This window comes from Carica papaya, chromosome 8 (genome assembly GCF_054855325.1).
Source record: "Carica papaya isolate Zhongbai chromosome 8, ASM5485532v1, whole genome shotgun sequence".
NCBI classification, from domain to species: Eukaryota; Viridiplantae; Streptophyta; class Magnoliopsida; order Brassicales; family Caricaceae; genus Carica; species Carica papaya.
The window spans coordinates 28,322,502-28,337,783 of record NC_142316.1 but is presented as its reverse complement, the minus strand read 5'-3'; the positions used below and the strand labels follow the sequence as shown (position 1 = coordinate 28,337,783).

Below are 15,282 nucleotides of genomic sequence, written 5' to 3'. Positions count from 1 at the left end.
AGGGAATATGGAATATGGAAAAGTAGCTTTTGGGGGGAGGGGGTGTTTCAATGTATGGAACTGCTTTTCTCTCATATCTACATACAGCTATACACCTTCCCACTTTTGGTTTTGGAGGCATTACCAACTTTTATATTTGTAAATATTACAAGTCTCATCATCATTATAGTTTTTATGTCTAATTCTTATCAATGTTTTAAAATAATCACACATATGACCTACCCTTCATAGCCTATACAGCTACCCCCCAAAAAAATTAATTAAATAATTGCCCCAGTCTACCTTATACTACCCTCTCTTAGAGTTACCATATATATTAACTCTTACCATATATTATATAATATATACATATACATATACATATACATATATTGAAGATTCTTACTACTCTATCAATATTACGACTTACGGAACAGGAGAACACTTTTAAGAGGTAAAGAAAGATATTTTAATATTTTAAAATATTTTTTAATCAACTTTTTTCTTTAACTACTGAAACATAAATTATTTTATTATTATTAATGGTATATTTGTCCTGGTTTTTTTTATTTTTTATTTTTTACGTTAAATATAATTATTATAGAAAGAAACTTATCTGTCTCCATATAATTTAATTTTTTATGGGAGAGGAAAAAAAAAAAAAAAACCTTCCGTAAAATGTATAATGTTTCCTCAAAGGATTTGGCGCGAAAAAATGAAAGTCAATGCTGCCCGTGGTCAGCTTCAGTATTGTCGGGCAGCTTCTGTGAAATTTTGTATTAGATAATATTTATAATTAATTAAAATACAATTAAAGTGAAGTTTAATTATATAATTAGGACACGGCTTATGTCACGAGTTTCCTCGGGTTCTCTTTTCGCGTCTCTCTCAGGATTCTGATTGGTTTAAACTGCTCTCATTCACCCCCCCCCCCACCCCCCTTATTGAACAATTACCCCTTCCTACCTATTTAATACTTTTCTTCATCCCATTTACTTCTCTACCTTTTCCGTTTTCCGCCTCTTCAAATTTCTCTCTTTATTTTCTCTCCCCCTTTCCTCCTCCTTTCACTTGATTCTCCTCCATCACAAAAGCCAGGAAAAGGAGAAAAGGAGAAAAACAGCCCAGTCCGTCTTTATTCCTTTCTCATCTTCTATTATATATAAACGATTGGAAGTTTTCGCTGCTTTGATCCGAAGATATGGGATTTTCAGGGAAGCCTCAAGTTGTCGATGGTGGGATAGAATCCGAAGGAAAACGATGGGTCATCGCTGGAATTCCTTCCCGAGCCCAGTTGACGACCATTTTCACTACCCCACCCGATAAGGATCAGACCGATAACGCAGCTGAGGAGGGTTGCAAGACACCGACTTCGGAAGAATCCAAAATTCCAACCAAACTCACGTGCCCCCCGCCGCCGCCCAGGAAGCGGAAGCCTTCTCTCAAGTGCAATTACGGTGCTAATAGAGAGTTCTTCACTCCCCCGGACCTGGAATCCGTTTTCGTGAGGCGCCATGTCGAGAAGGCCAATTGATCTCTCTCGTGTTTGATATAGGTTAAGAGCGCCATGTCGAGAAGGCCGATTGATCTCTCTCGTGTTTGATATAGGTTAAGAGCACCGCTCCTGTTATTGATTTGACTTCTTTATTCTGTTAAGGTGATAACCTCTGGTAGTATTTTCTTTTTCTCTTAAATGTTAGGATATTATATTGTAGTGTTTTAGGGATTTCTGTATAGGGTGTTAATCATAAATAAGTAGGAATAACATTTTGCTTCTCATACATGGTGGTGTCTATCTGATCATTTCTCATCTATAATTTGTCTGGTTTTCTTTATCCTCATTTGCACGCTCCACCTTCATACATGCATACATATATATATATATATATATGTTAAGATGATGGGAAGAAAAATCCATGTTTGAAGTTATATATGTTATGAACAAATGTAAAGGTCATCTGGGTTTTTAGCACCAGCATTGTCTTTGTTGTTCTTGGTTTAAATTTTGAGAGTTTGAAGTCTTATCAGGCTGGTAGCTAGTAGCCATACTGTTGATATCCATGCGTGAATGAAACTTACATGCAAGTCAACTTCTAGGGGAGTCAGTGGTCAACATGAAATGTAAGGGAAAATCGTTTTCAAGAAAGAGAAGATGGTTGGGTTGGATTGATTGAGCAGGCCATGTTATCCAATGTATAGCCATAAACCCAAATGACCTGTCCCACACGCACACTTGACCGCCCACCCAACTCGGACTCTTATGATAGTGGGAAGGTGTTCTGTTTTTGCGATAGACCAAGAAAATGAACAAACCCTCATGTGGAGTGGGGGGAAGATGGATAGAATCCTATGCCACTCACCCTTTGAATTTGGATGGACCTTATTTTGCACTTTCTTTTCTTTTTCTTTTAAAAAAAAAATCTTACCTTTGCACACCAATAATTGGTCCTCATCCCCACTTTTATATTTTAACATACCTTTCATGAGTTTTTTGTGCCTTGCAATTTGAACATGCCATGTTTGTGTTTATGTCACAACTTTGATTTTCGAATTTGGTCCAAGAAAAACAAGATGAAGAATGCACAAATGAGATTTTTCAAATACAAAGTAAATTATATATTTTTATTTCGAGTACAAAAGGAGAGAATGTAAGAAAGTAATATTTTATTAACTCTGTTTTGTTTTATATTTTTAAAAATAAATTATATATTTTTATCATTTTTAAAGATGATGGTGTTTTTTTTATAGAAAAAAATAAATTAGGTCGAACTTTTTAATTTGCTATGAATATTTTAACTAAAAGAATTTATTTATTATAAAATATCTTTCAATCTCGATATATCATAACTCGCTAATATAGAATTCAATTTAATCATCACATTCTGAACAATACATTTATTACCTAAATTGTTGATCTTGTTAATTCAAGTATTATATGTTAATTATTGACAGTTCATAATATATATCATTAATTAAATTCAAACACAAAATTTTTAAGTAAATGGTAAAAAATTTTAATTATTAAATTATCGTGTTAATAGTAAAAATATGATATTAAATCTGGGCGGCATAAAAGAGTGGGAATTTATGAAGGATTATGAGGAATACACTACGTTTCTTTTTGTAACAATGATAACTTTGAGGTTTTGATTTGGAGTCATTAAGAAGGAATATGTTTTGGATTTCTAGTTTCACAATTAAATTAGCCCTATTCTAAATATAACAAAGTTTATTTGGTAAATTAAACAATTTGTTTTGAAAAATGTTTAACCGTTATAAGCATATGTATTTTAAAATAAAATAAAATAAAACAAACATCAAATCGTAACTTACTATATGATATATATATATATATACACTTATGAAATTCTTGTTTTCCCATTGAAAGTTTATTGTATGATACAAACAAACTAAGGCTCTTAAATTCTATCATATGGTGGCTATTCGTATAATTAATAAACTTTTGAAAGTTCCACCATCCAACAAATTCCATCTATTATTTATCGATGTTAGCTATGTTTTTATGTGCTTTTAATTGCTATTTTAATAAATTTGAGTTAATTTAAATTTTAAATTGATAAATTCAGGATAGACAAACAAACTAAATAAGATTTTTTTAAAAAAATTAATGAAAAAATATAATATTGTTTTATTTTAAGCTGATCTTATTTCCAGTTATCTTTATTTGATAAATAAAAATATAAAATTCAAAGAAATGTTAACGCATCAGCATTTTACAGTGAAAATGAAAAGGAAAGGAATTATATATTTATTATGTATATATATATATATATATTTATGTAAGAGAGAGAGAGAGAGAGAGAGAGAGAGAGAGGATGAGTCATTTGCCATTTCCATGTAGTTTATAGGTGGGAGAGTGAGGATGATAAAGAAAAGCATATGTTAAAAAGTGGTAAGGAGAAGTTCACCTAACCGGGCTTCTGTCATATCTAATTCTTTTAAGGATTAAACAAGAATACATAGGGATCAGAGCCCCTTAGTTAAGCAAATTATGTAACAACACGTGTGTATATAAATCCACACACCTAATTACGTACATATATTTCATATTATATAAATATATATATATATATTAGAATCTAAAGGTGGCTGCAATGCAATTGTTACTTGGCATGGAGTGACTTTTGGATTGGATTGGATTGGATTAGTATAATCAATTTAAGTGCTTTTCAAGAAAACACAAATTATTGGAGATCACATGGATGATGGAGGGAATTAGGGATGAAACATGAACCTTCGGATTTTATTCTTCTCAATCCATTCATATTGTTTGATTCTCTATGTTTTCAAATAACTAGCAGTATGGTTTTATCCTAAATAATCATTATACTACTTACATGTTCGTATGTATATGTACATTACACGTTCAGACTATGTTTATCTTTTTACGCTTTTTTTCTTTTGGAAAAAATCTTGTTAATATTTTTTTAGATGTTTCAAGGTTAATTTATGTTTTTTTTAAAAAAAAAAATAGTATTGTATCATTTCGAGTTTAGAAAATTAAATTTACTAATTACGTTTTAGTTGCTAATTTATTCAATATTTGGTTTTGATTCGGGTGTTACTCATATTATTGTTTTTTTTTAAAAATTTCTAATAGATTATCTACCATACCAATGATACAAAATGCTTACAGACAAATTTTAGTGCCTGGAGCTAAATAGTTTGGCAGTATATCATAACGAACTGTCTTCAATAGATTAATGAAGAGCTAAAAAGTGAAAAACATTAACACTACCATAATATGGCGATTACCACAACAAAGACCGGTGGATTCTTCATAATCTTTTCCCTCAAAGGTAAGTTTCTTCCCCGCCACCTACTAGTAAGCTAAATATGCATTTAGATTTACCATGGATTTAGTGGTTTTATTACCTATTTATATGTGTATATATGCTTCGTATCAGGGCTTGATCCAACAATCGTACCAAAGACTTGTTATAGAGGTGGAGGGTAAGCACGATTTTAGTCTTACAAAAAGGATTGGAAGACATGAAATAGCAATGTGTTCTAATCCTGATACACATTAAGGTAAGATGGGATTCATTCAATACAGAACTTCATTGGGAACATATAATTGTAAAGTTTAATTTTGTTTGATTCTCATCTAGGAATGAGCTGATGTTTAAAAGCTAACCTTACTGATCTTGTTTTTTTTTTTTTTTCTTTTAGGTGCAAGGATATGTTGTAAAACAGTTAAGAACGCTGATCTCTAAAGCTGAAGTGAAGAGAAAATGAAGAACAAACACAGAGAACCAAGAGAGAGTCGGCAATTTTAGATAAAACCCTAATAGGGTTTCGGTATTCAATTCTAAATTCTTCTTACAAATGAAGAGGAAGCCTCGAACAAATGAGGCACTTGTTACTTGCTATACATTATAACATTTTCCTTTCTAACCCTAATGCATATATGCATACACATACACACATGCTTCGTTCGCGTATCCGAAATGGAGCTCCACCACCTGTTTCAACCTGCAGGTTCAGATAATCATGCACTTCGACATTTTTTGTTTTTGTTTATGGTATAAAAAACATTCGTTTTGTTTAAATATTTAAGCTGACTGAGTGTTTTAATTTATGTTTATGAAAATCTATATAATAGTTCACAGTGTACATAGTTTCAAAATGGTAAATAAATTATTTAAAACTTCGATGAATAAATTAATCAGGATTAAGAGAAGGCACGTAGAAGGAATCATAGGTACTTATTATTAATTGCATAATTTAATTACAGCTCAACTGTATCAACACTATGGACCTCAATACTTCATAATTAATAACCTTTAACGCTACCTTGAACTAAGCTTATTTTTGTTGAACATTCAATATAACCTCACATAATAAAGAACTACTCTACATAATTTTTCAACAGATGCAAAGAGGTTCCCACATTTTAAACTTACAAGCTGCACCTCTAATATCTTCAAATAAATTCTTAAGGAAATTCTCTAAGACAGCCAAGGAATCTTCAGCCTTGGTCGTGAAGTAATTATTGTCACTACAAATTACTTTCAGATAAGTTGTACAAACCATCCATGCGAGGGTTACAGGCCAATAGGGGGCCAGAAAAAGGAAAAAAAAAAAAGCCTACAGTCTATCTAGGGCATTCTGACAAAAATATCCACTTAGCTTGCAATTACTCTATAACGGTTGATTTAGATGATACAATTAAATACATTAATGTTTGAAATCAATTCTACAAAGTTCAGTAACAAATATGAATATAAAAGATAGATCATTTATAAAATAATAAAGATTGATCCCGTAAAAAATTTCATATGATTCGAAGTTAATGATTTTGTTATCTTCTAGTAAAACTTATATCCTCTCACTGTTAACTAAAAGTGAATTTGTAAATTCTACAAAATTTGTGAATTTGTTCGAAAAATAGCCTATTAAATACTGATTGCTAAATAACAAAGGAGTGCAGTATTAACAAATGTTCGGAAAAGAACTGAAAACCATATTTAATTACAACTGCCACCCCTCAAAAGGAAGATACGTGTAAGGAAAGGAATCTGACTGATAAAATTAAGAACTATAGATAAGAAGAATATAGATGATAACTTACAAACCATCTTCTGGAGTTGCCTAGCGAGAAAAGGAAGCAGCACGCCAATTATCTGCAACACGCATGATATGATCATGGGAAGAGGCTGATATTTGTTGGAGAAGTACATTCTTGAAATGAGCTGCAGAAGTTTCACCAGCTCGTGTGGCAAGTTCCAAGTATAGAGCAGCATTGGCGATCTCTCCTTTCTGCTCAAAAATTGATATCAATCACATAAATATTCAACTTACACAAGGCTAAGATATTACATGAGAGATATTTCTTTAACCACCAAAAGCTAAACCCTGGCTACCAGCATTCAACATGTTATTTCTATCCCTGCATGTTACAAGGAGATCAAACTTGCTTCTTTTTTATTCCTATTCAATTGTTAATTCAGTGTTCCACATTCTATGAATACAATTCGGGTGCAGAAACAAATCACTTTGAGAATTCTAATATTTTCACTCTTCAGAATGCAACATACATACTAGAATCTCAGCAACCAGTTAAATATGAAAAGATAAAATTCTGCCCTTCATCTACTTCATCATGTAATACGCATGCTTTAATGTAAAAAATAGAAAACAAAGATGTTACGTACGGAAAATAAAGTAAGGCCATGATGAAATTGAGCTCTACTATGACCATGATCAGCTGCTCGCTTCATCCATTTTCTTCCTAGACCGATGTTGTAGCAGAAACCTTCCCCAGATGAGTAGCAAAGTGAAACGTTGTACATAGCACGTACATATCCAGCTTCAGCAGCTTTTAGATACCATAGGGCCTGTTTCAAGTGAAAACAAAGTAGGATTTAGAACAAAAACTTTGTTTACGCTCACCAAAAGAGGAAAGGGGATTAATTTTATATATTGATGCACTAACAGTTGATTATTAACATTAGCATATTTCTTGCTCAAATACACCATGTAAATTCTAATAAAACTGGGATCTTCCTTGACGGAGAGTAATTGGGGAACCTCATAGGAGCCTTCTGTTTTATAATTTTTTTCTAGATGTTTCGTATACAAAGGTTACCTGTCAATGATACTTCCTTCTCTCTTAAAAAAAGATAGAAAAGGAAAAAAATTCAAGATATAGGAGGGAATTACATGGAAAAGAATATTAGTCTACTTTTGGAATAAATACCCATGAAGTTTCATTTCACTTGTAAATGAATTTATAATAAATCCATTTACAAGTAAAATTTTCAAATTTAATCAAATACTTTGAAAGGATTTAAAATGCACTTGTTTACTTCTATATGAATTTCATTCAAAACCAATTTCATGATTTTGAATAACACTAAACATAAGCATATGGATATCGGAATGAGTTTCAAATTTTGTTGTCGAAGTCATATACTTGAAAGTGTGAAGCAGAAAATTTGTCATGTACAGAAAACATAGGTCGTCATAGTCTACATTCGACAGTTACTGCTAATAAGAGTGTCTCAAGACAATTAAGCTTTACATTGAGTTCCCACAAAAGTGACTTCATTCATAAAAACCCATAACGAGAGAGAGAAGGAATTCCATACAGCCTGTTGCATACTGCTATCCGCACCACGACCTTGATGAAAGCAAAGGCCAAGTTGATATTGGGCGCGGACATGGCCAGCAAGGGAAGCACGATATAACCACTTTACACCTAGCTTTAAATTCGGAGGTTGAGCTGCAGTCACAGTAATACTGACGAATTTAAAACAACCAATAAGGAATCAAATGAATTTTAGTTAAATCATACACAGAAACCCAACTTAAACAATTGATATTCAGAAAGTTAAAAAAAAGTACCCTGCAGATACGAGATGCCCAAATTGCATTGACCAGTGGGATCGCCGAGCTCAGCGGCTTTCTCATATAGGGCAATAGCTTCGTGTTTATTTCCCCTTTCCCAGTATACGAGACCAGCATCGACCATCGCAAGCGTCGAGCCGAGCTTCGCTCCTTTTAAGAAGGAATCCAGAGCCTTGTCTAAATTGGCTTGAACACCGCCTCGACCATGCTTGAACCGCTTCCCCCACATCAACAACACCATCGCCTCCCTCAACGGCCGAAGAGCGTCTCTCCACGCTGTGCAGACCAGTGACGCAGCTTGCAGATTCGGAAGCGTGAACGGAGCCGCTATTTTCATCAGAATATCAAACGGAAGCGTCGAGAAATCTCGAACGTCCATCTGGGGCTTAGTTGTTGCTGGTGCCGATGATGAAGTGCACATCATCCTTTGGATACATTTAGGGTTTTTTTCTCGGCCTCTGGATTTGGATAAGAGAGACACCGAGAATCGAGAGCCTTCGGATCTATCTCGATAGGCTTTCTGTTTCATCCTCCGGAGCTTTTCACTTTCCAAGGGGTGGAATTGGTAAACAGCGAGCGGAGAGGGTTTCTCTTTCGATTTCTCTTAGTTTATTTATCACTTAATTTTATTTATTTATTCTTTATAAAGTACTTATTTTATTTACTTTACTTGCCTTTTATTTAGGGTTTAAACCCTAATTTTTTTATTAAAAAAAAAACAATTTTAAATTTATTTATAAAAGTAGAAAATAATCGTCAAAGTTTTATTTTATAATTATATTTGTGATTGTTAAATATCAAAATTATATGTATGATTTTAATATAAAATATAAGATATTCTAAACTTTAGAACTTTAACTTTATAGAAATTGAATTTTTTAGTTTCATTAAATTTAATATTTTAGATTGAGTCTTAAAAATCATATAAAGTATTTATTAGTTGTAGCTATAACTATTGTATTATTGATGTTTAGTTCTTATAAATATATTTAAAAAGAGCATAAATAATCTTTTTAAAGATTATGTTATATTATTAATAATTTAAATATATATATATATACCATCTAAATTAAGAAAAAACTAGTTTAGAAGATAGTCTACGATAAAAATAATCTGGATATTCATAATATTATATAATATAATTAATTAAGACGTACAAAAAAATTGTTAATGATAAAACATGAACTTTTAGCTTAATGAGCTTAATGGTGAGGTTATGGATGCAAGCATTTTTGGTTTTTCCTAGCTTGATAAATCTTAATTTCACACTTCATACAATCATCAAGTTATGTACTAGATGTGGTTAGTTACATATTAAATAAAAAAAAAAATCTTTACATGCATAATGATAAGATATAAATTTTTTTTATTATAGAAGTATTGAAATCACTTTTTTTATCAGTTATAAAAGAATTCGTCGCAGTTCAAATTACTTATTATAGTTAAAAGATAATGTATGTATCCACTTTGATTTAAATTAAGAGAATATGTAACTGTCTAAATATTTTCTATTTGAGTTATTTGGATGCTTGTTATAAATATATATATATATGTTAAATATAATCCATATTTTTAAAAAAATTAAGTATTAAAATTCTACAATTTGAAAAAAATATTCTTATAAATATTTAATGAATAAACTATAAAAGAATTTATAAAAAATATAATTTCAAGTAAAAAAATTATTTATCATAATACTAAACGAAAGATAGACCTAACATGAAACTAATTTAAATTAAAAAAAAAAACTAAGAAACATTTTAAAAAAAATATAAAAATCAAACTTTAGTTTATTCTAATCAAGAGGAAAGTTAAACTATTATTGTTTTATCTATTCTATGTGTACTCACTGTGTCTCAATACTTAAAAAATAATAACTTTTTTTATGAATATTAAATATTAAATAGTTGTTACTATAATTGAAAACTTGGTAAAAAGATTTCTTTTTTTTTTGTTACTCCCTTAATCATTCTAGCATACTACAATATAATAAAGTATTTTTTTTTTTATCATTTATCATTTTATTCACAATGATTAGATTCATAATAACTGTATTTGAGTTTGCATATATTCTTTCCATAAATCAACCAACCAAACAAGAAAAATAAAAAGTAAGTGTTGTGAGTTATTAAAATGCTTTTAGTCATAAAAAATATTGTTGTTTTAGGAAATAAAAGTTTTAACGTGTGAATTACAAATTATAATTTTTATATTTAAATTTATCAAAATATATGTTAACTTTAATTTTTACTAAAAAAAAATAACTTTTATTTTATTTTTTTAATTTTTTTAAAATTTAGGTTGACCTAATAATACAAGATTGACATCTTTCGAAGGTATATTAAATATAATTCTTTTAAGAGTAAAAATATTTTTTTTTGAATTTATCTTATTTGTTTCGTCGCGTACGCAACAAATATACAAAAATGTGTCTATTTAATCACAACAAAACATTCTAAATATTATTTCCAAATTCTCTATTTTTTTTTAATAAATATATAATTATTTTATATATCAACATGGTTCTTAAAGATTTTATTGTTTTCATATCAAGTTAAAATTCCTGGTGTCCTTACCCTTATTATTATTAATCTTGATGAAAGTTGGCAAATTGAGTTAATCATTTATCAGAACTAATAAGTTTATATATCTCTCTGTAACTGATAGTTTAATAAAAATATAATATAGTTTTTATTTATATTGGACAAACAAAATGAAATATGATATTGTAATATATACTAATACAAAATTTTAGAGTAGTTATGCTTCATAACTTCTCTAGGTTACACCATGCACGAAAATCTGCCTCCCCTAATAACATTTCCTAATCTTGGCTATTCTGAATGTAATCAGAATTTGATTAAAAATTCTTTTGTAGTGCATATATGTTAAAATAAAAAATATTTTTATATAAGAAGTATTAGTTTGGAAATTTTATAACCCTGTGAAATTTGTCTTTGGTTGCAGAAGCTGCCTGCGTTACTAAAGAAAGGCTTGATGCCCTTGAATATGAGCCCAGATAGACAACTACAAATGTAAAAATGGTGAGAACAGAGATGGGAGGTTGGAAATTAACCAGTTGCCACAAAATTCAGGGTACCCTTTCCCCTGCTGAAACCCCAGCACCTCCCATTAAATTACTACATACTTGGAATTCCAACATTCAAGAAACTAACCTAGAGAGATGAACTCGTACTGCCCAACTCCAAAACATTCCATAGTAGAAGCATCATCCAATAATTAATGTCTACAGAGAATAATCGGATTCGCAACAGATAAACGTTCATGGATACTGACTACGATCTCCTCTTTTCCTTTTATAGAAAAATTCCATTTAGAGTGTGTTACGGTATGTAATTCAGTTTTGACAAGTATCCGCAAGCAATTGATACCTGACCGTCGTTCAGGTGGGTGGGCATTCTCCAATCCACAAATTCGAAGTTAGAGGTTGGAATCTGCACAAGAACTCTGTGTCCCTAGTGTTGGATTTGAATTAAAAAGAAAAGGATATAAGCTATTGATTTCAACTAAATCTTGATGTTATGCGAAGCATGATACAATTTATAGTCAACTACCTGCAGAAACATTTTACTGCCAAAATATTTGTCCAGAAAAACTTATTCACTGACCTAAAGGAAAACAGTTGATCAGAAAATGGAAAATAAAACACAGAGCAGAATCTGTAATTACAGATTTCCTAGTAGGACAAGATATACCCTAGATCACCTTATTTTGCTGTTGAAGTAAAGATTTAAGTATTTTCCTGGAGAAATATCTCTGCGATCCAAGGAAAATTATTTACTAAAAGAAAATTCATGGAAAGAGAAGAAACCACTACTTTAATAGGACAAATAACATCAGTAACCACCCATCTTCGTTTTGTTGTGTGAGAGTTGAATGGTAAAGTTGTAAAATGCATCAGCATAAGCCAACATCATTAATAAAAAGTAACCAGCAGAAAGCACACAAGGAGAATTAAGGTGAAAAAATGAGGCAAATTGAATAATAATCATTCATATAAGCCTTGTAAGTAAAAAAAAAAAAAATGAACAGCTATATGTGCAGCTACCAAGATATTAAACCATTCAATCTGTTCTGATGTATGTTGCTTTGCCAGAAAACACCTACTGTCTTCTAAGTTAAAGTTTCTTCCTTGTACCTGAATCTACCAGTTTCTATACTTTCTATTAATCCCCTGAAAATTAACGAAGTAATTTACCAGCCCGAAGCTAGAGAAGATTTCAAGGCAGCCTTTGAGAGTGACTTCCACTGTGATATAGATTCAGCTGATACACTGCTTTGGCAACCAATTCTTTCAGCTCAGGTTGTTGAGCTAGAATATGGTCTGCTCCCTCGAGGGCAGTGAGAACCCTCGCCTGCTCCAGAGCCGGTTCATTGCTGACATGTAATGCAAGGTAGCAGAGCAGAATCAGTGCGTGCAGCTCCGTCCCTCTTAGCAACTTCATTAGAGGAGGGACACCATTGAAGTCGATAATGGCTTTTGAATGCTCAATGCATAGGAAATTGTCCGGGCAAGCAAACTTCTTTAAGGCAATGGCAGCCTCTGTAGCTACTTCTTGGTGTGAACTACTCAGTTGGGACACTAAAGGACCCACCACTCTAGTCTCTCTCGCCGGGAAAGTCCTAGCCAATGAACCAATGGACTTTACGGCAGGGATTTGCAATGAGGGGTTGTCCAAGTCTTTTATCACCCTCAGCAGTTGATCCACAACAGCCTTCGCTGCAGGCGAGTTGGTCTTGAAAGCCGCACGTCTAAGGTCCGCATTGGACTCTGCCGCAGCTGTAATCTCCATTATCGTCATCAAGCAATTGAGCTGCAACTCTCCTTCCTCTTTCTCAACCAACTTTGCCAAACACAGTAACCCTTTGGTCTCAGTTATCCCCCTACAATTCAAGATACTCTCTCCCGCAAGCATCCATAGGGCCTTGGCACAGCTAATCTTGAGCTGAAGCTTCACTTCCGACTTCTCACTTTCCCTCTCTCTCCTATGCTGCCCTCCCCTACTACTACCCTCCGAATGCGAATTGGAAAACAAAGTTGTATAAGGTCTATAATTCTTCCTTTCCATTTCTTTATTGATTTGGACAATTGAATGTATACTATGCTTACTCAATTCCGCAATGGGATTAGGATTATCCACGAAGGTCTCGAAAGACAAGAGCGTAACAAGGGGCCGAATCACATTCTGTCGAGCAAAATCCTCTTGAGATACCAGGTCATTTCCTGCCATTATAGCCACCAAATTCGCCACCATAATCTGGACCTTCATGGGAGAATCCCCAAGAACCTGTACGATAATCGGGACCCCAGCTTCACCAACAATGATCCTTGCCCTTTCCTGATCGTTCGCGAGGTTGTAAAGCGCGGTGGCCGCCGCGATTTGGGCGTCAGGGGAAGAAGTCTCTTTCAAAAGCTTTAACAGAGGGGGGACGCCGCCTTCTTCCACAATGATTTTCTTGTTCCTATCATTATCCTGCGCAAGAGAAGCCAGCTCGTTGGCGGCCTCTATCCGATCGGTCAATTGACCCATTTGGATTGACGCGATGAAGGACCAGACCCAGGAGAGAATGGGGTCATTACTAGCAATTGGCGGGAGGGAGAGAACAATACCGCCGCCGCCGCCGCCGCCATTCTGGGAATCAAATACGCTAAGGAGCCATTTCATGTCCCCAACGGAAGAGTCGAGGAGGCTAATCAGCTTGCGGAAATCGGCGGCGCTGGCGATGATGACGACCCGACGCAGGACACCCTTGCGCTTACACTTGCGGACTAAGCTTAGGGCTCGGTCCAGGTTATTTGACACCTCAGAGACCACACGACGAATCGGCCGCTCGTAAAGAGATGTCTGGTTGCCCGTAGTGAGTCGCATCAACGCCCGCATCATGTGCGAGAGACGATCCACTCGCTTCCCCACCTCGCCGCACTCCGCCTTGAAGGATTCGGCCTCTTCGGCTGCGGAACGAACTTGCTCCGCCAGCATAATCGGGCGAAAGAGGCCGTCCTCGATTCGCTTATCGTCCATCGACTAGACTCAGTGAGTCCACAGGGGGATGACAAGTGAAGAAGTGGGAGAGAGTGTGGGGGATGTTGGAATGTTTGAGCACGCAGGAAATGTTTGTGGGTCGCAGTTGAGTCCAAGTCCAGTCAGCTTAGTGGTGGAAAAGGGGCTTTTCTTCTTCTGGGAAATTGTGTTTGGTGATGGACTTTGAAAGCGCGTGAGGTTTGTGTACGGGTCATTCCGTTTACTAGTAAATCGTCGTTTGCGTTCTGGGAAGTCAGGGAGGAGACGAAGGGAACTGAATTTAATAATTTGTTTTGTGAATTAAATAATAATAATAATACTAATTATTATTATAAATAAACAGCGACAGTGATAGAAGAATAATTTATGTTATTTTGTAATTTTAAGTCGAATCCAACTTTTTACATGTCTGGTCCAAAACTCTCTCTTTAATTGGTTTTCTTCTGTCAAACATCATAATTTAAAGGGCTGAAATTTTTTTTTTTTTTTTTCTTCAACATAAAACCTCTTATGATTAGAAATAAAAAGTAATGACCTCATCCTACTTATTTGTTGAAAATGATTTGGTAAACCTCCAGTATTTAATCCATTCTATTTCTTCACACATTGTGAAGTTGGTTTTTATGGTGTATTTTTTTTTTTTTTTTTTTATAGCACCAAATTTAATGTCATCATACAGATGTTAGATTGGGATTAAGAGAATTATTTCTTTCATTGATGTCAAAACAAATGTACTCCAATCTATATGGTTTATGTATAACAAACCATTTTAGTTTTTCTTTTCAATTATAAAAGCACCTCAACTAGGTTTAGAAAAAAATAAAAAATAAAAAAATGAATGGAAATATTATCCAGACATTACTCAATCATTTATATACTGAAAAAA

At 33.3% G+C, this 15,282-nt stretch overlaps 2 protein-coding genes, 1 long non-coding RNA gene and 1 pseudogene across 4 annotated transcripts; 2 read left to right on the top strand and 2 right to left on the bottom strand.

Moving 5' to 3' along the window:
• Nucleotides 1–940: 940 nt before the first annotated feature.
• On the top strand, nt 941–1,760 carry LOC110817056 (cyclin-dependent protein kinase inhibitor SMR6 pseudogene; annotated as a pseudogene).
• A 2,799-nt stretch (nt 1,761–4,559) lies between these two features.
• On the top strand, nt 4,560–5,554 carry LOC148252772 (uncharacterized). The gene is made up of 2 exons (XR_015814048.1): nt 4,560–5,031; nt 5,173–5,554. It is a non-coding gene; the product is annotated as an uncharacterized LOC148252772 (long non-coding RNA).
• LOC110817200 (F-box family protein) lies at nt 5,251–8,950 on the bottom strand. 2 transcript variants are annotated; one of them, XM_022045634.2, is made up of 5 exons: nt 8,350–8,950; nt 8,094–8,227; nt 7,158–7,340; nt 6,575–6,762; nt 5,251–5,475 (listed from the first exon to the last, which is right to left on the bottom strand). In XM_022045634.2, the coding sequence occupies exons 1-4, from the start codon at nt 8,879–8,881 to the stop codon at nt 6,595–6,597; spliced, it is 1,017 nt and encodes a 338-aa protein (XP_021901326.1). In that variant the 5' UTR covers nt 8,882–8,950; the 3' UTR covers nt 5,251–5,475; nt 6,575–6,594. The 2 variants fall into 2 exon arrangements, with proteins under 2 accessions (XP_021901326.1, XP_021901327.1); XM_022045635.2 differs by having other exon boundaries at nt 5,251–5,465.
• A 2,219-nt stretch (nt 8,951–11,169) lies between these two features.
• On the bottom strand, nt 11,170–14,651 carry ARO4 (armadillo repeat only 4). Its single transcript, XM_022045454.2, has 2 exons — nt 12,572–14,651; nt 11,170–11,828 (listed from the first exon to the last, which is right to left on the bottom strand). The coding sequence occupies exon 1, from the start codon at nt 14,394–14,396 to the stop codon at nt 12,594–12,596; it is 1,803 nt and encodes a 600-aa protein (XP_021901146.2). The 5' UTR covers nt 14,397–14,651; the 3' UTR covers nt 11,170–11,828; nt 12,572–12,593.
• Between the last annotated feature and the right edge of the window lie 631 nt (nt 14,652–15,282).

What these genes read in the sequence shown, in the direction of transcription:
- LOC110817200 (XM_022045634.2), bottom strand. Translation starts at nt 8,881, where the DNA reads ATGAAACAGAAAGCCTATCGAGATAGATCCGAAGGCTCTCGATTCTCG. An exon ending in GGGCATCTCGTATCTGCAGG is followed by an intron (nt 8,228 to 8,349) that starts GTACTTTTTTTT and finishes CTGTGACTGCAG; the next exon opens with CTCAACCTCCGAATTTAAAG. An exon ending in ATAGCAGTATGCAACAGGCT is followed by an intron (nt 7,341 to 8,093) that starts GTATGGAATTCC and finishes CACTTGAAACAG; the next exon opens with GCCCTATGGTATCTAAAAGC.
- ARO4 (XM_022045454.2), bottom strand. Translation starts at nt 14,396, where the DNA reads ATGGACGATAAGCGAATCGAGGACGGCCTCTTTCGCCCGATTATGCTG.